Here is a 26,388-nt window from a genome sequence, read left to right as displayed (position 1 = left end):
AGTCTGCTTTGAAATCTTTACCTGGGAGAGACCTTGCTGATGCAGTATAACTACCTTGTGTCTTGATCGTGTGCTCAGTCTGGCCGTGGTATTTAACCTGTGCCATGAAACACCGCTGTTTCAATTAATGACTGTTTCAACCTACATATAAAATTGATTATCATTAGCCCCTACTTGGTATAATTGGTAACTCGTACACCTGACTGTAATCTTACAAAATCCCTGACTTTGTGCAAGCGTATGAATTGATGCTGGTCTGAAGGGTAGTCACATCAAATATTGATTTGACTTTGATTTTTCTTCTGTTCAGTCACTTTTGTAAATTCAGTCGCATTTTGTAAATTGATAATAAAAATAAACAAATATATATTTTTGAAAGCATTTTTAATTTACAACATTTTCTTTACACATGCCTAAAGATTTTGCACTGTACCGTATGTAGGTATTCAGTTCTCTTGTATGCAAGGATTTAGCCTTCACATTGTATACTTGCCTAAGACCTAATTTTACAATTTCCATATACAACCTTTACACTTTAGAAGGTAATTGGGGTGTTGTAAATGTAATACTTTGTTCCACCAACAGGTATGCGAGACATTCCTACACAGGGACATCTGAACAATGGTTTTGGGTGCCCCCACCCTTTCTCAAGTTCCACAGTATTAAACAGTGCTACACTGCCACCTTTAGATTGCAGGGGACTATGCAAGCTACGACAGTCTTTATAATGCAGGGGCGTCTGCAATCTACAAAATATTTTGTTAATGAAGCTTTCAGTTTGTATGTGATAAGTTTGTTATAGCAGACATAGTGATCAAACGATAGAGAACCACTCTGTTTTGTTTAGTCATTAGTGGGGACTGAAGCTGCCAGTCACAACCACATTTAACAGCAAAATGCTGCTAGCTGTCAGTGGGATGACACAGATTAACACATCCTCAGCATGTGGCTTTATGCAGGGAAACATTCTTTCAGAATTCTGGCCAGCCTTGCGACATGTGAAGCTAGAATATCTCAAACTGAAATCTTTTTAATAGTTTCTAATGAAAGGTATGTTTGCTGATTTGACCTCAGTAGTGATGAGTGAATCTGTCTAGGTTGGATTGGACAATGGTTTGGTGGATCTTGTTTGAGATCTGGTGAACTCCATCTTGGAGGTGAATTATATTATAGTCAATGGGGATTAATTCTTGTTGGATTCTGGCCATTTAGGGCTAAAGTAAAACTACTTTTGCCCCATGCATTATGCTACTGTATTGATGGGTTAACAGGTATAATCCATCAAATATCTAGGCTGAACCTATTTTCGGTTCATATGTGAAGGATCCCTTGACTTAAGTGTTGGTCTATGGAGCTTCACACTGTTCTCCAGCAGTTATTGCCATAGTTCCAGACAAGGAAAGGTTTAGGGGGCTCTACCCTAATCTTTTTCTGTCCCCAAGGCAAAGGGAGGCATTTCCCCCATTCAGGATCTGAAGATTCTCAAGTTCTTTTAGATTCCAAAATTCCTGGAATCTGCCAGGTCAGTCATCCCTTCCCCTTATCTGGAAGGACCTGCTGGCTTCTGTGCAGCTCAAGGATGCCTACTTATACATCCCTATTTCCCCCAGCATCAACGCATAACTGTATTTTGCTATTGGCGTGCAACATTGTCAGTTTGTTTTCTCTTCAATTTTGCCTGTCTGACACCTTGGTTCCTCACCAAGGTGCTAGCACCTGTCCTAGCTCTGCTGTGCTTTCACCCATGGTGGGATAATTGAGAAACATCCTGCTGAAGGAACAGTTGGTCTAGACCTGGTCTGCCAGTGTGTTAAATGGTGCACAATCTGCAGTGGTTTTGATGGATTCTAAATCTTCAGAACTCAGTGCTGGAGCCAACCCACTGTTTGAAGTATATGAGCCTAATTTTGGACACAGTATGGTCCAGAGTTTTACTTCCTTTAGAAAAGCTCCTGGACCCCTACTCCTATGTACAGACCTCACTGTCCAGGAGATGCCTAAAGATTCTCTTTTGCATGAGGGTCTTTGGGCCTCATTGAAGCTTTTTTTTGAGGCAGCTCATTATGCCTAGTTATACTTACAATTGACTTGGCGTGATGGCTTTCCACTCCAGTGCTGGAGTCATGGGAATTCTCTTGTCTCCCAATGTCTTCGTAGATGCTTACAATGGACACCAGCCTGGATGCCTGCTCAGTTCAGTGTGCTTGGTTGCCTGCAGAAGCCCAACTTCCAAATAACATTTTGGAGCTCTCGCCTTTTAGGCTACACAACCCAGGTTCTGGAAAATTGGAAATGCAAACTTTCTCGTGGTTCCAGGAGAATGGTTTCTTCACCCAGAGGGGTTTTCAAGACATCTCTCACAGGTGGGGGACACCAGACATGGATTTTCTGCTCCATGTTCATCAAAAAGCTGGACCCTTTTGTTGCCAGGACTGGGAAGAATGTGGTAATCCTGACCTGGTCAAACTGGCAGATCTTCTGTGAGTCCCATCAGATTGGCCAGATTATTTGTCCCAGGGGTCGGTCCATCATCCTGCTTCTCAGTCACTGGACTTAATGGTATGTTGAGGCCTTAGGCACCTGAGGACTGGGGTATATTGGACTCTGTCCTCCCTGCACCATTAAAGGCTAGGAAATCCATTCTCCCAAAGTTTATTATTGCATTTGGATGGCCTACTTTAGGTGGTACAAGGCTAAGAAATGTTATCTCAGGAAGTACTCTGTGGGCTATATCCTATCATTCATCCAGTTTGACCTGAGTCAGGATTTGTACCTAAATACCATCAAGGGTCACATTTCAGCACTTGTCCTTTTTTCCAGAGATAATTTGCCTTCCAGTTTTTAGTAAAGGAGTTTGTGCAGAGTTTTGCTCAAACTGCTCCCTCTTTACTCCTCTCAGTGACTCTGTGGAACCGATACTTGGATTTATCGACTTTTCAGAAATCCCCCTTCGAGCCTGTCAAGGATATCCCCATGTCTTGCCTTACTCATAAGGTTGTCTTCCTTGTGGTCATCATCTTTGAAAAACATGTCTGGAAATTGGCAGCTCTATCCTTTTGAGGAACTCTTCCCAGTGTTACATAAGGATTAAGGATTCACCTTAACCAGGACATTGTGCTTCAATCCTAATGTCCTGCCCTGAAACATTCTAAGGACATGGCATTCCTCCTTTTTTTCCGAAGTCAGGCTCTGTCAAATAGCTGCACAGTGTACAGGCTGGTAAATCTAATTCTCAGTAAAGACTTCAATGAAATGGTTATTACTGTCTTTCTGTTCTATATTTTTAACCAACTGTGAAGCCACATCACATATTCCATTTTTAGTTAATTGTATTCCACACATCAAGAGATGGTTACAAAACTTAAAGTAACAAATGTAAAACGAAAAATAAAGTGCAACTCTCAAAATCTACAGTATTCCATCAATAACATTTCAGAAAAGTATTTAAAAAGTCGAATAAGATCTATAGATCTAAATTGGGAAGAAAAATCCACCATGTGATGTAAAGAAAGGGTGCTATTACTCCACCACCTTTATGCACTCACCAGAAATCGATAAAACATACACATGTATATAGCAAACACTATCTGGCTATACACCACTAGAAAATAAACTAATGTGATCACTCCTCCATTTATGCACTCAGCAGAGGTACAAAATATACACGCATGTCGTAGCCCACTTGCACTTGAACGGTCTACCATTCCTCCACAGTTCGCAATGTAAATTGTCACGGTACACTCAAGATGCTGGAAAAAATCTTGCTGCAAGGTGTCAGAAATACTATATACTGTATGGTGTAGTATTTATTCCACTTAGTTTAAAATGTGTACATAAAAAAGCTGCAGCTTATAAGTATCTGGTAAAAACCAACAAGCTCAGCCAGACTTACTTAGATGGCTCGCCGTTCCAGGAACCGGAAACTGTGGCATGACGTCAGCATGTAAGGCCTCCCCCCAACGAGTTTTGTGCGCATGCACATGCTCAGGGGATATTCCTCCCTAGTTCACTGGTGAGACAGAAATTGGACAAAAGAGGAAACCAGAAATGATTAAAGCCATATTATCAGAGACCAGTGGTATCAATCCAGATAGCTGCCAGAAGTAAAAACCTTTTAACCAAAGTCATTAATAACTTTTTGATAACTCATATCGGTTTCTTGATCCAAGAATAAAAAATGGGGCAAAATTTAGAATCAAGTAGTGATCAGTTAAAGGAATTACAATTGAACAGCAGGCATTTTTTCCCGGACCAGCCATATTCTCCTTGCTTGTCTAGGTCACATCAGAAAGCCATCCAAGAGGGAAAAAAAATGTAAGACAATATATCTAAAGACAGATAAAACTAATGTAATCAATAAGCATATCTTAAATGAACATAATGACAAGACAAATAATAATGCATAAATGAACATATTAGTATAACTAGCTGTTATCCTTAAAACAATTGATGTCTGGATCGACATTCAAACCATATGAGGCAGAGGTACACCTCATAAATCCAAGAACGTTTCCAACATACCTCCCTAAATGTATTGATTACTCTCCAGTGTGGAATGATAGTATCAATTCCAGCTAACTTGATCAGTGTAGGCTCCCTATGATGAGGTTAACGTGGAGATTTTGCTGTACGCTATACGCAATCGACCTCGCCTGCACTAATACGCGCCCTTTCAGCCTTTTGGTATAATGCATCTTTAAATAACCCGTGTCTCCCGCATTTCCCCATTATAAACAGACATAATCACCATCCTGATGTTCTTAGCTCCATCGCTCGAACCAACTAAATTGAACCTGGAAGCCAACTTTATTCATATAACAAATAGAGCCTGATGGTTTCACAATCGACCAATCGAGCACAGGCATTCCTTCAAACAGGAGGGGTTATACAACAACCAATGAACAATGACTAGGGGAGTCTTATGGGCGTGTCTGGGCGTGGGCAGCATGTATGATTTTCCGCCCCCCCTGTCTCTGTAAGCTATCCTCTTCAGCTAGACAAAGGAAGCCGCATGGCTGGTCTCGAAATCATGGCCACTGTCCGACCATAACGCACCCAAAGACTTCCGTTTTTACTGTTGGTGTGAATCCTTATTCTGCATTGTTCAGAGAACAAGGCAAATCCAGATTTTACTACCGTCCCTGTGAGTGGGAGATTATCTGCAGGGACACGCCACGGCCTCCCCAAATGTGTTGATCAGGCACACAGGGGTTACACGAGCGTTCATCCGCTAAACCGATAATGTCTTTGCAGAGCAAACACATCCCCCCCAGACAATCGTTCTGTGCATCACACAGGGGCCCTTCGTTGGCGGACATATCCCCACTCTGCAAACACTTCTCTACATTCCCAAGGAGCTTTTCACTACCAAACTGATCTCAACCAGCGTCCGTCTGCCCCAGTCAGCTCTTTAGAGAGGGTTGCGGGAGAACTAACACTGGGACACACTATGACAATGCATATTAAATAAATATTCATAACATTTCCACAACAAGGTTTGGGACGATAAAGTGTTCCTTTATATCCCTTCTTAAAATTGTATACATGTTCCTAGAGACGATCTGAGTCTTCTAGTAGTTCTCAAAATGTATTGTTTTTTGCAGGGACATTCAATCAAATAAACCACATCTTGTATTATATGTGATAAAAGAAGAAATATGTTTACCAGTACGTGAAGCGTTAAAATTCTGAATTTTCATACGTCTGGATCACCACAGATGGAAACCTTTTTTAAATTAGAAAAGAATGCAGTCTTCATCCACTTCAGATGCAGAAGATTTGCCCCCCTTGCTGACCAGGTCATTCTTTTTGATATGGCACTGCATTACTTTTACTGACAATTGCGCAATCGTGCAATGCTGTACCCAAATAAAATGTATGTCTTTTTTCTCCACAACTAGAGCTTTCTTTTGGTGGTATTTGATCACCTCTACAGTTTTTTTTCATTTTTTGCACTATAAAAAAAAAAAAAAAAAATAGAAAAAGAAAAAGTTTAACAAATTCTTCATCAATTTAGGACAATATGTATTCTGCTACATGTTTTTGGTAAAAAAAAAAAAATCCCAATAAGCGTTTGCGCAAAAGTTTTAGCGTCTTAACTATGGGATATATTTATGGAATTATTTATTTTTTACTGGTAATGGTGGCAATCAGCAACTTATAGTGGGACTGCAATATTGCAGCGGACAAATTGGACACCAACACATTTTTGGAGAGGATGTATAATAAACTTAGGGAGGTATCTAGGTTGGAAACTCGTTGGATCTATGATGTGTACCTCTGCCCCTTATGGTTGAATGTAGATTTTAGACTTTAATTGTTAGATAACAGTTATACTAGTATGTCTGTCTATGCATTACTATCTATTATTATTTATGTCCAGTTTTGGAAACTAATCGCTACTTAATTTTAAATTTTGCCCCATTTTTTATTCTTGGATCAAGAAACCGATATGATTTATCAAAAAGTTATTTCCTAATGGATTTAGTTAAGGTTTTTATCTCTGGCTTCTATCTGGACTGATACCCCCGGTCTGCGTCGGGTGGAGCCTTGCGTGCTGGCATCATGCTGCTGTTTCTGGATCCTGGAACGCGGCCATCTTAGAAAGTCCAACTGACGTTTGTGTTTTTTATGTGTATATTTTAAACGAAGTGCAATCATAACTACACTATATACAGTTGTGCTCATAAGTTTACATACCCTGGCAGAATTTGATTTCTTGGCCATTTTTCAGAGAAAATTAATGATAAAACAAAAACATTTTTCACATTTATTATCAATCAGTTTCTGGACTCCTGACAGACCCTTGCATCTTTCATCCAGTGCTGCACTGATGTTTCTGGATTCTGAGTCATGGGGAAAGCAAAAGAATTGTCAAAGGATCCGCGTGAAAATGTAGTTGAACTGTATAAAACAGGAAATGTATATAAAAAGATAAGGAATTGAGAATGCCAATCAGCAGTGTTCAAACTCTAATCAAGAAGTGGAAAATGAGGGGTTCTGTTGAAACCAAAATTGTTTGGGATACAAAGAAAACCCCACAAATAACTTCAGGTGAAATATAGCACTCTGAAAACATGTGGTGTGGCTGTTTCAAGAAGCACAATAAGGAGGCACTTGAAGAAAGATGGGCTGCATGTTTGAGTCGCCAGAAGAAAGCCATTACGATGCAAATGCCACAAAATAACCTACTTACAATACGCCAAACAGCACAGAGACAAGCCTCAAACCTTCTGGCACAAAGTCATTTGTAGTGATGAGACCAAAATTGAGCTGTTTGGCCACAACCTTAAACGCTTCATTTGGAGAGGAGTCAACAAGGCCTATGATGAAAGGTACACCATTTCTACTATGAAACATGGAGGTGGATCACTGACGTTTTGGGGATGTGTGAGCTACAAAGGCACAGTAAATTTGGTCAAAATTGATGGCAAGATAAATGCAGTATGTTATCCAAAAAAATACTGGAGGAACATTTGCATTCATTAGCCAGGAAGCTGCGCGTGGGGTGTACTTGGACATGCCAACATGACAAACCAAAACACAAGGCCAAGTCGACCTGTCATTGGCTACAGCAGAATAAAGTGAAGTTTCTGGAGTGGCCGTCTGAGTCTCCTGACCTCAATATCATTGAGACACTCAGGGGAGATCTCAAATGTGCAGTTCATGCAAGACAGCCCAAGAATTTACAGGAACTGGAGGCTTTTTGCCAAGAGGCATGGGCAGCTTTACCATCAAGATTGCCAGATAAAGCACCTCCATCCACAAATACCACAAAAGACTTCAAGCTGTCATTGATGTTAAAGGGGGCAATACATGGTACTAAGAACTGGGGTATGTAAACTTTTGATCAGGGTCATCTGGGTAGTTTGTTGCCATTATGATTTAAAAAGAGTAAGTTGATTTATAAAAAATGGCTTCAGCCAAACACTAACCATGAGTGAAAGAAAAGTTTGTGTTATCATTCACATTCTCTGAAAAATGGCCAAGAACTCATAAATTCTGAAGGGTATGTAAACTTATGAGCACAACTGTATACTAGAGCATTTCTGGCTCCGTGCGGTAAGATTTTTTGTTTCCAGCATCTTGAGTGTACCGTGTACATTGCGAACTGTGGAGGCATGGTGGACCATTCAAGCGCAAGTGGGCTTTGACATGCATGTATATTGTGTACCTCTGGTAAGTGCATAAATGGGGGAGGAGAGACCACATTGGTTTATTTTTACGTGGTGTACATCCAGGTAGTGTTTTCTATATATGTGTGTATTTTATCGACTTCTGGTGAGTGCATAAGGGTGTGGAGTAATATCACCCTTTCTTTACATCACATGGTGGATTTTTTTTTTCCAATTTGGAGGATCTTCGGATCCTATTGGACTCTTGAAAGACTTTTTTGAATCTTATTGATGGCACACTCTACAGTATATGTTGAGCGCTGCACTTCATTTTTTTACAAAAAGTTTGTGGAATCGCATTTAATGCCAGCTGCTGTGACCTTCTGATGCTTTTTTTTTTTTTTTTTTTTTTTGGGGTGTTTAAAGTAATAAATGTTTGATCCTAATATGTGCCATAATTGTTTTTTACATTTTCATTAAATGGTCAGCCTACCCCAAATTGATGCACCCAATAGTTTCCTACATCTTTTGGGAAACTATTTTTGAGATATCAGATATCTCTGGTTGCCCTCTTGAATATGCATCCTTGCTGAGCTTTTGTTTTATATATGATACTACAGCAGGTGCTAGACCGAGCAGAGGTGTGTGTGTGTGTTGGTGGGGATGAAGGGGGCGCCATTGGTGGGAGGTGGGGTATGCAGGAACAGCTGTTAGGAGTTATTTTGTTGGAGTGGTCATATAAAATCAATGACGACATACAGTATAAAAGCCAGGGACTGATTCAGCCCACTAGCCCCCATGTGTAACTAAATTATTACCTTTCGTTGGGCTGACCCTTTAAAAACTGTTGATCACTGTATTGCATATATCAGGCATGTCCAAAGTCCGGTCTGTGGGCCAATTTTGGCCCACGTTCCGATTTCAGATGGCCCGCCTGGTAATTTGGACATGTATATCTTTTGTGGCACCCAACGAATCACTGGGGGCCACAAAAAATGTATATGCTGGCTGCCCTGGAGGGGATGGGGAGGGGGGAGAAGAGTGCCGTACATAAAGGCGAATTTACTGTTTACACGGTGGCCTCTGTAAAAGGAAGTCCCATCTCCTGCACTGCCATTGGATGACTGTTCTTTCCATCATAGGAGGCGAGACTTAATAAAGAGGCCGCCGAGAAAACAGATTCTCCTGTATGTAATGTGTTGACTCTCGTCCCGCTCCCTCCCTGTCTCCTCCAAGGCTGCAGATGGGCATGAATCAGGCTACACTGATAGCAATGGTGAGTCTGCATTCATGTCAATGAGGGTGCTGCATTCATGGCAACGGGGGTGCTGCATTCATGGCACTTGTGAGGCTGCAATGATGGGCACTGACCTTTATTTTGCTTCACAGTTCTTTTATTTAAAATTTAAGATTTTTTCCTGATAACTTACCTCTTAAAGCAAAGGTGAATTTTATATGCCGATAAATATGGTATATCCAAATAACACGCCCAAGCTCATCTCTTCACCACACACAGCCAAAAAGGCAAGAGAATCGTTGGGTGGTGCATTAGTGCTTGGACGAACACACTTAGACCGAATTTTAATGGTTCAAAGAATGTCAGGCAAAATGGTTGGCCCTCACGCATGTTTACTTCAAACTTTTTACAAAGAGGGCCAGATTTAATGGACACCCCTGGCATATATGGAAAACCAAACCTAGTGTCAGAGAGTTCCCTTGGGCAGATGCGCTGTTGGTGGGCATCGCGGCACGTCGGCGCGCGTCGGCAGGCGCGCGCGCCCGGTGTTTGGCGCCAACCTGCCTATTTAGGCCATCTGCACAGGGGGCTCGGTGCTGTCCGATCTTCAGCTTCCTGTGTTCCTGCTTCCTGCTTCCTGTTTCCTGTTTGGTTCCGATCTCCCGACCACCGGCCTGTCTCTGTTTCTCCTTGTTTGCTGCCTGCCACTGATCCCGGACCGTCCTGACTACGAATCTGCCTGCTCCTCTGTACTGCGTTGCCCGCCTGCTGCCGACCTCTGCCTGTGACCGACCAACCCGCTCCACTCCTGCTCTGCACCCACTGCCTGTGCTCCAGTTGACTGGTGATCTCCATAACCATCTTAACCGGGATCTTCCTGCAGCTACCCGCCAGGCTCTCATACCACTCTGTGCTCCCGTGCCTCCTGTCCATACTACCAGGGGCCGGTAACCAGATACGTAAGGGAGGCCTCCCCCTGCTACATCGGGCTCACCTGTCTGCTACGCACAAGTCTGACAGTATCGGACAGCCATGTCCGAGCCCGAGCAGGGAACCTCCCCCATGGAGGAACTGTGTAGACACCTGGCGGGTCTCACGCAAGCTGTGAAGAGCCTCCAGGAAGGCTACACAAGGCTGGAAGAACAAGTCCAGGTCCTGTCAGCTCCAACCCATCCACAAGCTGCTTCATCGGCCGGAGCGCCATCTGCGCCCTCAGTAGTTATGCTACCTCCAGAGCCTAAGGTACCCGTACCCGAAAGATTTGCTGGGGACCGCAGTAAATTTCGTGCCTTCCGCAATGCCTGCGAGCTATACTTCGCCCTGCAACCTCGCACTTTTTCCTTGGAGGCGACCAAGGTGGGCTTTGTGATCTCCCTCTTGTCTGGTGAACCACAGACCTGGGCTCACCGCCTCCTGGAACAGAAGTCTGGAGCACTGGACAACCTTGATGCCTTTTTCACCGTCATGTCCCAGTTGTATGAGGATCCTCAGGTAACAGCGACTGCCGAAGCCGCCCTGCACGCCCTTCAACAGGGGCGTAGAGCCGCAGAAGACTATGTGGTGGAATTTAGGCGGTGGAGTTCCGACACTGGTTGGAATGATGCGGCTTTACGTTATCAATTCCGCATGGGGTTGTCTGATCCCTTGAAGGATGAGTTAGCACGGGTCGGTGTACCCCAAACCTTGGATGAACTCATCAATCTGGCTATTCAGATCGACCGACGCCTCAGAGAGCGTCGCTCCGAGAGGTCTACCAGCCAATTCCGCCCTACCTGGATGCTACCCAAGGTTCCAAGCTCTCCCAGCCAGTCCTTCCCGGCACCAGCCACATCAGTTCCTGACACCTCCGAACCAATGCAACTCGGGCTATTCCGCCCTTCTCTCGATCCAGAAGAACGCCAACGCCGAAGAGTTAACAATCTCTGCATGTACTGTGGGGAGCCTGGACACTTCGTGAGGTCTTGCCCAAATAAGACACGTAAGTCGCTTAAGTCGCTGTCCATCTCTTCAATTTGTGCACCTGCTTTCTCTAAACCTGTTAATCATCTTGCTCTGTCTATCACCCTACAGCTTCCAGGAAAGATTATTCCAGCTACAGTCATCATTGATTCAGGAGCCTGCAGCTGTTTTATTGATCTGACCTTCGCTGCCAACCATCACATTCCTCTTCAGTCCAAAGTCCGGGGACTCTCGGTACATCTCGCAGATGGCTCCTCTCTTCGCTCCGGCCCTGTCACGCAGGAAACCATTCCTTTGTTGGCCACCATGGGCCCTAACCATCAAGAACTTCTGCGCCTGGATGCCATCTCCTCTCCCCTTTTTCCCATCATATTGGGGATGCCATGGTTACAGGCCCATAACCCCAGCATTGACTGGTCCAGTGGAGAAGTCAAGTTCTTGTCTCATTACTGCCGACAACACTGCTTACATACAAATTCTGCTGAGTCTACCCAATTACTCTGTTTAGACACCGAATCCGAACTTCAACAGGTGGTCCCTGCACCCTATTGGGACTTTCTGGACGTCTTTAGCAAAAAAGGAGCAGAGGCCTTACCTCCTCACAGGCCTTACGATTGCCCAATCGAGCTATTACCTGGAGCAGAAATTCCCTTTGGAAGGATTTTCCCACTGACAGAGCAGGAGCTGGATACTCTAAAAATATATATCGACGAGAACCTGAAGAAAGGGTTTATCCGCCCTTCTACCTCTCCGGCCGGGGCTGGCATATTCTTTGTGGAGAAAAAGGACCATTCCTTGCGTCCTTGTATCGATTATCGGGAATTGAACAAAGTAACAATCAAGAACCGTTACCCGCTACCCTTAGTGCCCGAACTCTTCCAGAGATTAGGATCCGCAGTAATCTTTACCAAGCTAGATCTCCGTGGTGCCTACAACCTGATCCGCATTCGAGAAGGAGATGAGTGGAAGACAGCCTTTCGCACCAGATTTGGACATTACGAATACCTTGTCATGCCCTTCGGTCTGTGCAACGCACCTGCTACATTCCAACATTTTGTCAACGACATCTTCCGTGACTTTCTGGATCTTTATGTTATTGTCTACCTAGATGATATCCTGATCTTTTCCTCCTCAGTCTCAGATCATCGCAGGCATGTCGGAAATGTGTTAGCTCGTCTCAGGCAGCATGGACTTTATGCTAAACCAGAAAAATGCCAATTCGAACTTCAAAGCATCCAGTTTTTAGGCCTAATCATTTCTGTTGATGGTATAAAAATGGATCCGCAGAAAGTATCTGCCATTCTGGAGTGGCCCGCTCCCTCCGATAAAAAAGGGGTTCAAAGGTTCATCGGCTTCTCGAACTTTTACAGGAAGTTCATTAGGGGCTTCTCTACAATAATTGCCCCCATCACCGAAATAACCAGACAAGGGAATCGATTCCAGTGGTCCCTTGAGGCACAATCTGCCTTTGAAAAACTCAAGGAGCTGTTCACATCCGCCTCAATTTTAAAACACCCGGATCCTGCTCTACCATTCGTCCTTGAAGTGGACGCTTCGGAGGTCGCAGTCGGAGCTGTTCTGTCCCAACGGCAAGGCCCAAAGGCCCTTCTCTACCCAGTGGCCTTTTTCTCCCGCAAACTCTCTTCAGCGGAGAGAAATTATGATGTTGGCGATCGGGAGCTTCTGGCCATTAAATCCGCTTTGGAGGAGTGGCGTTATCTACTGGAGGGTGCAGCACACCCTATCCTGGTCTATACGGACCACAAAAATCTGGAGTATCTCCGAACTGCCAAAAGACTGAAACCCCGACAAGCAAGATGGGCTCTATTCTTCTCCAGATTTCAGTTTCATATAACGTACAGACCTGGTTCCAAGAATACCAAGCCGGATGCTCTTTCTCGTATGTTCCCTGATTCTGGCAAACCTGAGCATCCGGACACCATTCTTTCATCCGGAAATTTTCTTTTGCTTCAAGTGGATCTATTATCCCGTATAAAACAAGCTTCTTTAAATTGGACCCCAAGTTCCGGAGAGCTGGTGAGGGCCCAGGATGGTCTTTTTTGGCACAAGGGTAAAATCGTAGTCCCTGAAGATTTGAGGGTGGCAGTGCTGGAGCTCTGCCATGATCATAAGATGGCTGGACATTTCGGTGTGCTGAAGACAACGGAGTTAGTGCAGCGCACATTTTGGTGGCCTTTGTTAGTGAACGACTGCAAGAGCTATGTAGAATCTTGTACCACCTGTGCCCGGAACAAGAATAGCCGGACTAGAGCCTGGGGTCTGTTAAAGCCATTACCCGTCCCAGAAAGACCGTGGAAGATGATATCAATGGATTTCATTGTAGAGCTTCCCCAGTCAGAGGGTTTCTCTACCATCTTTGTCGTCGTAGACAGGTTAACCAAGATGGCTCACTTCCTGCCAATGAAGGGCACACCTTCGGCCATGGAGACAGCAAGGGTCTTCATTAAAGAGATTGTCAGGTTGCACGGAGTCCCATCGAACATCATATCTGATCGTGGTGTTCAGTTCACCTCACGGTTCTGGAAGGCTCTCTGTAACTCCCTGGAAATCGAGCTGGCACTCTCCTCCGCTTATCATCCCCAGACTAATGGGCAGACGGAGAGAACTAATCAAACTTTGGAGCAATACCTCCGTTGTTTTTCATCTTTCTCTCAGGACAACTGGGTCTCTCTGCTGCCAATCGCTGAGTTCTCCTATAACAACTCTCTACATTCGGCCATTAAGCAAACACCGTTTTTTGCCAATTACGGATTCCACCCGTCCTTTCTGCCCAGGTCTTTACCTGAATGTGCGATCCCTGCGGTCTCTGAGACCATGGACTTCTTTCTTTGTAACAACAAGCTCTTGCAGGATACCATGGCTAAGACCCAAGAGTATAATAAAAAGATGTTTGACAGGAAGAGGCGGGGAGAGCTCATCCTGGAACCTGGCAACCAGGTTTGGTTATCCACGACCAATATAAGAATGGCCTGCCCTTCAAGGAAATTGGGCCCCAAATTCTTGGGTCCGTTCGCAGTCAAGAAGAGGATTAACAATGTGGCCTATGAACTCAATCTACCTAGTACCCTGAAGATTCATCCGGTCTTTCACATTTCATTGCTGAAACCTGTTGTACCCAACACTTTTGCTGGTCGAAGTACTGACCCACCAGAACCCATAATTGTCGATAGCAAGGAAGAATTCGAGGTGGAAGCTATTCTGGATTGCAGGAAAAGACGCAACCAGTTGCAGTATTTGATCAAATGGAGGGGGTACGGACCAGAGGATAACTCCTGGGAGCCAGAGGGCAACTTACATGCCGAAGAGCTTCTGAGGTCTTTTAGGAGTACCCACGCTTCCAAATTGGCACAGTTGGACATCCGGAGGCTGCCCTTGAGGGGGGGCACTGTCAGAGAGTTCCCTTGGGCAGATGCGCTGTTGGTGGGCATCGCGGCGCGTCGGCACGCGTCGGCAGGCGCGCGCGCCCGGTGTTTGGCGCCAACCTGCCTATTTAGGCCATCTGCACAGGGGGCTCGGTGCTGTCCGATCTTCAGCTTCCTGTGTTCCTGCTTCCTGCTTCCTGTTTCCTGTTTGGTTCCGATCTCCCGACCACCGGCCTGTCTCTGTTTCTCCTTGTTTGCTGCCTGCCACTGATCCCGGACCGTCCTGACTACGAATCTGCCTGCTCCTCTGTACTGCGTTGCCCGCCTGCTGCCGACCTCTGCCTGTGACCGACAAACCCGCTCCACTCCTGCTCTGCACCCACTGCCTGTGCTCCAGTTGACTGGTGATCTCCATAACCATCTTAACCGGGATCTTCCTGCAGCTACCCGCCAGGCTCTCATACCACTCTGTGCTCCCGTGCCTCCTGTCCATACTACCAGGGGCCGGTAACCAGATACGTAAGGGAGGCCTCCCCCTGCTACATCGGGCTCACCTGTCTGCTACGCACAAGTCTGACACCTAGGAGGTAAATAAGTAAAAAAAAAAAGTGGTAAACCTAGTTAGATGGTTTGTAAGGTTGAATAAAGACAATCGTCTATCCAGTTCAACCTGTGTGGGTGTGTTTTGCTGTAGATAATTATTTCCCATAACAATATTGTGTTCGTTAAGATGCACATCCAAGAGTTTTTTTAAAACTATCAATACTTCCTGTTGACACCACTGATTGTGGAGGAGTTCCACATCCTTACCATCCTGACAGTGAAAAACCCCCAATGCTACTTAAGGTTTAACTGCTTCTCTTCCAATCTCATTTGTGTGTCTTTTTTTTTTTTTTTTTACTGTTTTTTTTCTTTTTTTACTACAATTGAAGGACTTGTCCTCTTACACTCTCTGAGACTGAATAGTTTCCTACCCACACTGGGATTGCCATTGAGTTATTTGTATATCGCTATCATATCTCCTCTCAAGCATCTCTTGTCCAGGAAGAATACATTTACCACAGTGTCTAGTTTTATACAGAGGTATACAGCTTCACATTTCTTTTTTTAAACTTTTTTTAAACTTTGTAGCCTAAACATTTTTATGGTAATTCTCTTTGCTTTAAGGCCCAATTGCCTGTTTCTTATTGTATATTAATAAACATCAAAATATGTTTTTATTAATGCATTCCTACTAAATTAATATAATTTCTATTAATTTGGGGACACAAAATAATGGTATTGCCCTATTTAAGATTCTTTCCCAGAACATGCACATGTGACTTCTATGGGATGCTAGTATGGTGTCTCTTGACTGGACATTTGTATTTGATAGGATAAATGCTTTTGTTATAAATATATAATAGATATAAAAATATTATTGTTTCTTGCAGGCGTCTTTAATGAATGTTACCGAAATAGTGAAAATCGAGCATTCAAGCTGCTAGTGCGACGCTCTAATGTTTGGGGAGGGGCCACTTGTCTGCAGTTGGCTTACGAGGCAGATGCCCGCAACTTTTTTGCACAGGACGGTGTCCAGGTGTGTAAACATTCTATGAGGCTGATTACACAAGAAAATCATCTTTTTAGCTGTATTTTTTTTGTAACTTTTCAAGTATTTTTTTTTTTTTTTTCTAAGAGCTGTTTCAGGTGAAATGTAAAATGGATGCACAGGAGGTATCAGTAAAGCCCCATCCTGTCTGTATTTGGTGGTTTTTACTACTGCAAAACAACTCTGTTAATTTTTAGCTGGAAATACCCATACTGCAGGTTCCCATTGTTAACCCCCTTGTTGGTTACCTGGCTGCCATGCTAATCATACTAATCCTACCACTTTATTACTTTGAGTTATTGGCCCAGTACCAAAATCTGTAAGTGACAGTCAGGCCTTTTTAGAAAACCCTACCTACTTCTATTCTTTCTCTTTTTCCAAAAGTAAACATATGAGAGAAATACAGCAACTGTCATTGCTGATCTCCTTTGAACAAAGGCCAGTTACCTGTCTGTGATACTGACCCTCAAGCTTCAAAAGGTTGTGTCAGTGTTCTAAAAGTATCTGGATTAGGAGAGTGAGAGGAAAGTCAGACATTCTTATCTGTATACTTGTTCTGAGAGGTTACCAACTCAAGGGTTTAAAGCAAGAGGGTCAATATGACTGCAACTAAACTAGCCTTTAATGAAGGAAGAAATCAGTAAATATAGTCTCAATGTTCTATTGAATGAAGAACTTCTTAACTGGTGGCAAATGGTTACAAATGGAACAGTATGTACAGTAATTATTTTTATGATTTATGTGTATTATCCTTTTAATAACATTAATTATGTTACATGCTTATATTACAGTCCATGTTAACAGAGAACTGGTGGGGACAGATGGCTCAGAACACACCGGTATGGGCAATGGTTCTGACTTTCTTCTGCCCGCCTCTCATTTACACACATCTGATTGAATTTAAGTGAGTAACACTATTTGCTGTTGTGTTATTTTTCATGGTAGATGGAATATTGAAAATGAGTGACCCTCTGTTGCAGGGTCCCAGAACTGCTTTTTAATACATTTCAAAAGGAAACAAATTGGTTCTGTGTAAGCACTGATACATTTTAGAGGTTCTACTGCCACTGTATACTCTGTATCTTGTATACTACTATGCAAATAGTAGCCTTGTTAATACTAAAATTAGCTTTATAAATTTGCCAAAATAGAGGTTGCTTTTTAAAGACATACATATATTTCTTGTGAGGGATGGTGGGACTGTATAGGAGGGAATGCAAGATAAGGTTCTAAAAGGGACCTGGCTACTCTCTTGAATCAGCAGTGGAGAGCTTATAAAGGCTCATTAATTCAGGATTTATTCTTCTTGGGGAACACCAAACCCAGAGGTGGCAGCCCTAGACATCACTGCTACACCTAACAGAAAGGAGAGCAGCCCATCTAGTAGGGGTGGTGAGAGTAATGCAGGATGGCCTGTATACTGTCTCTTCAGGGTGTTTCCAATGCCAGGCATCTCGTAGCACATAGAGGGCAGCCCTGTGCCCGGAGTTAACTTATTAAACTCAGGAGAAGGGGGCATATTAAAGTCACCCAGCCACTACAGCACAAGTCGAGGGAAACAATGCCAGAAGAGACGTCAACTTATGATTGTGGGAAGAGAGCACTGGCAGAGGTAAGTACATCCCAAGGATCACCATATCTACATTATATATCATTGGTCCAACAGGGAGAAAGCCAAGGTTTTCTTTATCTGTATACTAACTCCTCCTCTCACTTAGGAGGAATGTGTCACGTTAGAATAGTGACCCACCTGAAACTTGGGGCTGAGGATTCTACTCCTGGTAAGATGGGTTTCTTGCAGGATACAAATATGAGGATTGTATTTTTTTTAATGTAAGTGAACACCAGAGCGTTTAATCAAAGCATTCAGCCCCTTAAAGTTCCATGACTCTATGCTGATAGGAGCTATGATGTGGAAGCCGTAATGAAATGAGGGGTTATCTGTGAGGGACCCCCTTGATCGAGCAAGGCATATTGACCCTGGCCCTAGTGCCCCAAACCAGCATACACTGTATCCCAGACACCCAAAGGTGGCCCAAATTAGTCTAACCAAAATTCCTCCCAGGACGTGCCAGCAAAAAACTTGTAGTCCCAAAACATTCCCAGGAAAACCCAGCCACCAATTTGAGAGTGCTTTGATCCAAAAACAACTAATAATGTGACACCCATGTAGAGCATGAGCTGAGTAGTCCACCGGAACAGATGAGTTGGAAGCAAGTTTCAATAAATAGTCCATGAAGTGAAACATAGTCTATGCAGATAATATTGGGACTGCAGTTCACTCAGAGGAGCACTCTGAGGGCACATATTTAGTACATACATTATAGAGGCAAACCCCCTAGGTAACATAGGGGTAATGGCATTAACGTGGATCAACAAAAGTCCAGACCCAGCAAGAAGCTAACTGGATAGCGTACATGCCACCTTCCTCATGTAAACAGGTATGTGCAAGGCAGAATGAGTAGAACTGTTCCAAAGTGTAGTTAATATACATACTCCTCATAGCCAGGAGCTCCTGCTCCAGATAGTAAGAAGGCCGGATAAAAAGGAATATCAGCCAGGAGGGTGTAATATGCAGCTGCCCTGGCGGATTGGAGCCCCAGCTTGTTGGAATAAAAAACACACATGAGGAGGGCTTTAAAACCAATACCTTAGACTTATAGATTAACAGCCCCTAGGCAAAGTTTCTAGCCACGTGGCAGCTTCCTCAGGATTGGTGAACAATCAAACAGATTTTCCCTCTTGCACCTTAAGGAGAGTTGGGAACAACATTCTGTACTTGATGAACTGGTTGTGGAGCTGTTTCACGTCGTCGAAAGTGGTTGAAAAATAATGATCCAGGTATTTTGGTAGATAGATTCCAGCTTCTGAGATTCCCAAAGGACCATATCCCAAAAGTTGAGCAGTTGGAAGATAAAGATGCGAGGCAGGGAGCCTGATGGGCCTCTGGGCTGTCATGCGGTTCGCTCTCTCCACCACAAGGAAAGCTCAGAATGTTATTACCTCAAGCTCCAATCTCCGAATCCTTTCTGAAGGTCACCGGGTCCTGCCTCCTCCTCTGGCAGACCCATGACCCCAGATTATTCCATTGATTGCAGTTCTCTGCATCATCCGCCTTAGACTTCAGGGCCTTCACCTTGAGTTGCAGCTTGGACAGAGTCCTCCGCCTCCCCGATCTGACGTTTGGCTCATCCCATATGCTCTCTGAACTTGTCCATGTCACAATGCAGCGGTCCAATATCGGACTGCAGATTGTCCATTTTATGCTCACCTGACCGATATTAATAGCTTGCAGAAGCATGGCAAAGTTCTGCTGCTCTACCACAGCCAGGTCGCATGGCTCCGCTTGCAACGCCATAGTGCCAGTGCCGCACGTGGGAGTTCCAGGCTGACCTTTCTTTTGTGTGGGGAGCGGAGGGCGCTTATGCCAGATTCTGTGTACCCCACAGAAGGAGTGCAATTTCATATCACAGGGTAAGAAGGGCATAGGTCTGCAGAGCTCCTGGTTCAAACGTCTGCTCTGATTGCCATCTTGCACACGCCCAGTAAGAACTCTTTTTGAATATGTAGTTCAATATTGGGCATCAGTTCACAAAAAGGATGTTCTCCACTGCATCACATTTAAAGCCCTCCCTCTGCACTGCTCAGATCCTCAGGATACAGGACTGACAGGATGTGTCTTTCTCTTTATTATACACAGATTCAGACCCCAGATTGATGTAGACAACCACAAGTGTAAATGTTGCCTTCATCCTGGGGCTCACAGGCTCTTCTGCCCTGCACCCTGGACAGGCGTCAACCTCCCACTAGTGTCAGGCTGTGGTCTATGGTCTCTGCTGCCCCTCCTCTGAGAATTTTCCACCTTCTGTACCAGGCTAATTTTAAAGCCACCAATGGATCTTAGGGATCACAAACCATTTCATCTCTTGCTTTTAAGTTAAGTTAACCTAGCAAAATCGAGTACCTGCTCCCGCCCTCCTCCCCAAAAGCGCCATTCTCCAGCTCCTGTTTATGAAATGGCACTTTTGGGGAGGAGGGCGGGAGCAGGTACTCGATTTTGCTAGGTACCCACTCCCACTTCTGCTTTAATCACCTTAGGCAAGCGGAAGTTCTCCTATGGACAAAGTCTTCTGGGGCACATGACAGGTCTCAGAAGACTTCGGGACCAGTCAGAGCGCAGCGCCACTTGCACATGCACACTGGGCACCCAGCTGTGAAGCCCATAGTAAAGATGCCGGTGAGGGAGGACACAGGGAGAACATGACTGGAGTGAGAACACTGCTGGATCGTGGGACAGGTGAGTGGCTGTTTGTTAAAAGTCAGCAGCTACAATTTTTGTAGCTGCTGACCTTTAATTTTCACAAGACTGGAGCTCCGCTTTAAGCAATAATTATGTTGCTGATATGGTACACAGATGATCCGCCCCTTTCTATGTGCCAAACACTGCGCTCATGGGATTAGCCCCTCACTCTAAGCAGCCACTTAAAATTGCAAACTCATGTGAATAAAAATAAATGATACACTATACACTCACCCTCACCAATAGTGTAATCAAATAGCGGCGCTAAAAATTACTAAAAAAACCTGAAAGAAAAATTACAGTGATTACTCAGTGTGATACCTAAATAATAGCTGTTTGTTAACAGCACTAAATAAACCAAAAAGTGTTTCTAATAAACAAACACAGTGCGACCCATCTGTGTAATAATCTTAAATCAGAAAAATGTTCAAGATATAAAGTCCAAAAATAAGTGAAAACATAGTGAGTAATGGTGATAATATCAAAAATATGATCTTCAGTGATAATATCTTCCACCACACCGCTGTGACCGTGACTTCCACTCCCCTTCAGCGAGCAAACTCACCAGCTCTTTTTGCCTTACACTCTCGTGTTCGGCTCACAGGCTTTTCCCACACAGTAGGGGGCAAAGTAATAACCTCCAATCAATCTCCGTATAGTTATCCGCAGTATATATGCAAATGCTCTCTCCACATGAAAGAAAGGAAAAGCGATCCAATAGTGCAGTAACGCAACAAACTTTAATAAAAATGACACTCTCCTTCACCATAGAACTCACATTTTACAAATTCCAATTACGCAAATAAGCACAGCAATCATGGTCATCACCAACAACACTTCAAACGGTAACTTGGACGTATGGTGGTCACGGCGGACCCAGGTAAACTAGTGGATGGTGACACTCTCACCCGTTCCCTGGAGTCTCCCGTAGCCGCTTCCCCGCTCACTCGTATGGCGCTTCCTGTCACAGCGTCCTACGTCAAGCTTCCTCGATTGCCGTATAGCCACACCCCGACATGTTTAGTCACGGAGGACTTATTCATGGGATTGGCTAGACGGACTGGCAATCTTTCTTATATACCCTCCCACCGTATGACGCGCGATGTTGATGACACTGCGCTTGCGCGTTCCCTGTGTCCTCGTTCGCACCATACATATACATTGCTTTTTAGCAGAGATGGAGGGCATCAGAAAACCAATAATACTCAGAATACTACAGCACTAAACAACACACTAGCTGATTGGTGATCGCGCACACCATTCACGGAGAACGCACATCACCAATCCTCACAGCAAATCGTGCATTATCTGTATACACTGACAACCATAGATTAGTAATAGAGACATGGCTTTCTCCAAACTGCAAAACATATATAAAATTATATTAAACATTTTTTTGAACAAATATAAAATTAATTAATTATTGAATGGTTGGAAATATAAGTATTAAAACTAAACCCATTAAAATCCAAACAAGGTGCATGCACCCCATGGATCTGCCACATTGCTCACATGAGGCACTTTCTCTACCTTAAAGGTCAGCTCCTACATATATAGGGGTCAAAAAATTATTTCAAACAATATCATATACCTATAGTCTCCCTACTAATCCCCTTCCCCATAGGTGGTCTCTCGGTTTCGTTGGTGTTACAGATGTTCCACCTATCATAATTTCTGGGATCGTCACCTAGGAGAACTGTTACCTGAAACCCCCAAATTTATTTACAGGAGGGCCCCGAATTTTGGGGATAGAGTAGTGAAAAAAATCCTAGATCCACCAGGCCGACCATCCATCAAAATAAATCTTAATGGTTTCTTTCCATGCAATAAATGCGTGTGCTGTAGGACAGTTAGGATTAGGAACAGAAACATGAAGAGCATCACCAATCAAGCAAATGAAACATTTGAAATTAAAGAGTTCATTACGTGCAATTCATCATATGTAGTGTACTTGATGTGGTGCCCATGTGGTCTGTATTATGTAGGATGCACGAAAAGGCTATTAAGAGTCCGCATCTCTGAACATCTGACTAATATAAAAAATGGTTTCAAGTACCATAGCGTGTCCCTTCATTTTAGGGAGAAGCATAATCAAGACCCGAGTCTGCTCCAGTTTTGTGGAATAGACATTGTATATCCATCGTGGAGGGGATCTAATAGAATAAGGGATTTATCCCAATGTGAAACTCAATGGATATACTTATTGAGATGTCTTTTTCCCGGGGGTTTAAATATAGAACTGGACCTCAACTGCTTTATTAATGATTATTGAGTTGGCAGTTGGGGTCCAGAGCTGTATGTCAACCGGACCCAGAAATTATGATAGGTGGAACATCTGTAACACCAACGCAACCGAGAGACCACCTATGGGGAAGGGGATTAGTAGGGGAGACTATAGGTATATGATATTGTTTGAAATAATTTTTTGACCCCTATATATGTAGGAGCTGACCTTTAAGGTAGAGAAAGTGCCTCATGTGAGCAATGTGGCAGATCCATGGGGTGCATGCACCTTGTTTGGATTTTAATGGGTTTAGTTTTAATACTTATATTTCCAACCATTCAATAATTAATTAATTTTATATTTGTTCAAAAAAATGTTTAATATAATTTTATATATGTTTTGCAGTTTGGAGAAAGCCATGTCTCTATTACTAATCTATGGTTGTCAGTGTATACAGATAATGCACGATTTGCTGTGAGGATTGGTGATGTGCGTTCTCCGTGGATGGTGTGCGCGATCACCAATCAGCTAGTGTGTTGTTTAGTGCTGTAGTATTCTGAGTATTATTGGTTTTCTGATGCCCTCCATCTCTGCTAAAAAGCAATGTATACGTATGGTGTGAATGAGGACACAGGGAACGCGCAAGCGCAGTGTCATCAACATCGCGCGTCATACGGTGGGAGGGTATATAAGAAAGATTGCCAGTCCGTCTAGCCAATCCCATGAATAAGTCCTCCGTGACGAAACATGTCGGGGCGTGGCTATACGGCAATCGAGGAAGCTTGATGTAGGACGCTGTGACAGGAAGCGTCATACGAGTGAGCGGGGAAGTGGCTACGGGAGACTCCAGGGAACGGGTGAGAGTGTCACCATCCACTAGTTTACCTGGGTCCGCCGTGACCACCATACATCCAAGTTACCGTTTGAAGTGTTGTTGGTGATGACCATGATTGCTGTGCTTATTTGCGTAATTGGAATTTGTAAAATGTGAGTTCTATGGTGAAGGAGAGTGTCATTTTTATTAAAGTTTGTTGCGTTACTGCACTATTGGATCGCTTTTCCTTTCTTTCATGTGGAGAGAGCATTTGCATATATACTGCGGATAACTATACGGAGATTGATTGGAGGTTATCACTTTGCCCCCTACTGTGTGGGAAAAGCCTGTGAGCCGAACACGAGAGTGTAAGGCAAAAAGAGCTGGTGAGTTTGCTCGCTGAAGGGGAGTGGAAGTCACGGTCACAGCGGTGTGGTGGAAGATATTATCACTGAAGATCATATTTTTGATATTATCACCATTACTCACTATGTTTTCACTTATTTTTGGACTTTATATCTTGAACATTTTTCTGATTTAAGATTATTACACAGATGGGTCGCACTGTGTTTGTTTATTAGAAACACTTTTTGGTTTATTTAGTGCTGATAACAAACAGCTATTATTTAGGTATCACATTGAGTAATCACTGTAATTTTTTCTTTCAGGTTTTTTTTGTAATTTTTAGCGCTGCTATTTGATTACACTATTGGTGAGGGCGAGTGTATAGTGTATCATTTATTTTTATTCACATAAGCAATAATTATGTAAAGGTAGCCCTGTTACAAAATAGAACTAAACACGCTGTCCATAAACATTTGCTACAGTATTGTGCTAAATTGAGATCAATGTGTGATGCTCTTTATTTTATTTCTTAATTTTTAGAAGCTTTGATAATGAAAGTGGAATGGATAATGTCCAGCGAGTGGAAATGGACAGTCTGGATATTGATATAAAGACCACAGTGGCAGAAATCATGGAAGGGTAGGTTAAAAACATTAATGGTTTCTCCAATGTAAGTTAAAGAAAAGCAAGCTACTTTTATTCTTCTCTGTATCATTGGATAGGGCCCTCCTCCTTCTTGAAGACTCCTTAGCAGCCCCTCCGGCAACATTCTTCAATTAACATTTCCTGGGGTATTCACACTGACCTCACTACTTGTGGAATCTGCACCAGTGCAGTCAACAAGTAAAGTTCTTTCCCATTGTGTCACCGCAACAGCTTTGCCCAACTGAGGTTCTACAGGGTGAGCCTGGAAGTTCTCTGTGGGTACTGGGTTTTGCTTAGGATGCACTTGTGTTGGCAGTTTTAACCAAGTCTGAGCATCGTTCACCCCCTTGGTCCATTTGTATAGAATGAGTGCTCCAAACTGTGCTGGGAACGGTGTTTGTTACCCCAACACTTCTTCATATTCTTTATGTGCCTGCTGTACCATGTACTTGTATGAGAAAGTATCCTGTTCTTTGTATTGCTTTGTTTATGTGAATTGTGAAATCCCTGGTTTTCCTGCTAGTCCTCTTGCTTTCCTATTAAAAACTGACCACACCAAGCAGGAGAGCACACTGTAGTCCGTTCTCTAGCTATGCTGGGAACTCAGCCTGCTCTCCAATAATCAGAGGTGTCCTGACATGCCCCCGCTGCACAGCCATTCACTAAGAAGCTCAGTGTCCTGCTGCTTCTCTTCCCCCCAGCTCTTATGAAGCTGAGAACCGAGGGAATGTGATCACTTATAAAAAAAAGTGTTAATTTTTTTTTATTTTATTTTTTATATATCTATACAAGCCTGTTTTCAGCTTTCATTTCTATTTTAAACTGGGTTGTTTTACAAGGTTATCGTTTACAATAGCTTTAAATGTGCCATGCCTGGGACCACTTAGAAGAGGTGGTTCTGAGTATGGTGGCCAAGTATGGTTCTATTAAGTGTGAGTGTGAACCGTGCCTGAGCCCAGAACTCTCTATAGATCATTGAGTACAGAAGCAAGGATCACTATGGGCTGGTTTGGCATATGCAGTGATGATGGTTTTGCTCCGGAATGCTTCCTTATAGCCTAGTGCAGACAAGTGGGGGAGTGAGGAGGAAGGATATTTGAACTCGGGCACAGTTCAAAGTTGTCCTGTATGAGTGCACCCTAATGCCTAGTACACATGGGCCAAATGTCGGGAGACCGCAGCCAGTTCAATAAAAACTGGTTGACATTCGGCCCGTGTGTATGTCAGCCGGTCCGACAGAAGCCTGACGAGCATGCTGTAAATCCAGCAGCCGGCCGGCTCCCAATCAGCGCACTCAGCCAATGGCTGAGAACTCTGATATCTGGGTTTTCTGGCAGGGGGACTGTCCGCCTGTCAGAACACAACAGCTCAACAGGGAAGATCGCTGTACTAACATCAGGATGTCAGTACAGCAACTCTGACCGAAGTTGTCAGTTTTTTGTTCAACCAAGCGGGTTAAAAGCATGGCGTGTACCAGGCTTTAGAGTGCTTTCCAGACTAATCAGTGCTTTGTCAGTGGAATATATGGTATATAGGAGGTCTAATTAACAAGCAGACCTGAATGTATTGTTTAATTGGGCAAAAGTGGTTCTAAAGGTAGAAGGTTTTTTTACCTTAATGCATTCTTTGAAAGTAGGGGGAAAAGAAATACCCATCGTTTGCCTGTAGGCTCCATGCAACTGTTCCTTTTAATTTTGCTGACTTACAATGCCTTGTTTTGCAATATGTTTCTTTGTCGAAATGGCCATTTCTGTAGAGGCAGGGCTTTGCTTGCTT

At 43.6% G+C, this 26,388-nt stretch overlaps 1 protein-coding gene across 2 annotated transcripts in view; it reads left to right on the top strand.

Moving 5' to 3' along the window:
- Window positions 1–26,388, top strand: part of TRPM4 (transient receptor potential cation channel subfamily M member 4) — a 604,715-nt gene that overhangs the window by 396,825 nt on the left and 181,502 nt on the right. For both annotated transcript variants that reach the window (XM_073602273.1, XM_073602274.1), the window contains exons 14-16: window positions 16,127–16,272; window positions 17,076–17,188; window positions 24,508–24,606. In XM_073602273.1, coding sequence (XP_073458374.1) covers window positions 16,127–16,272; window positions 17,076–17,188; window positions 24,508–24,606 — 358 coding nt within the window. The remainder of the gene's footprint in view (window positions 1–16,126; window positions 16,273–17,075; window positions 17,189–24,507; window positions 24,607–26,388) is intronic.

This window comes from Aquarana catesbeiana, linkage group LG10 (assembly GCF_042186555.1).
Source record: "Aquarana catesbeiana isolate 2022-GZ linkage group LG10, ASM4218655v1, whole genome shotgun sequence".
Lineage (NCBI taxonomy): Eukaryota > Metazoa > Chordata > Amphibia > Anura > Ranidae > Aquarana > Aquarana catesbeiana.
The sequence above is the reverse complement of the archived record's forward strand: the minus strand, read 5'-3'. Positions and strand labels throughout refer to the sequence as shown.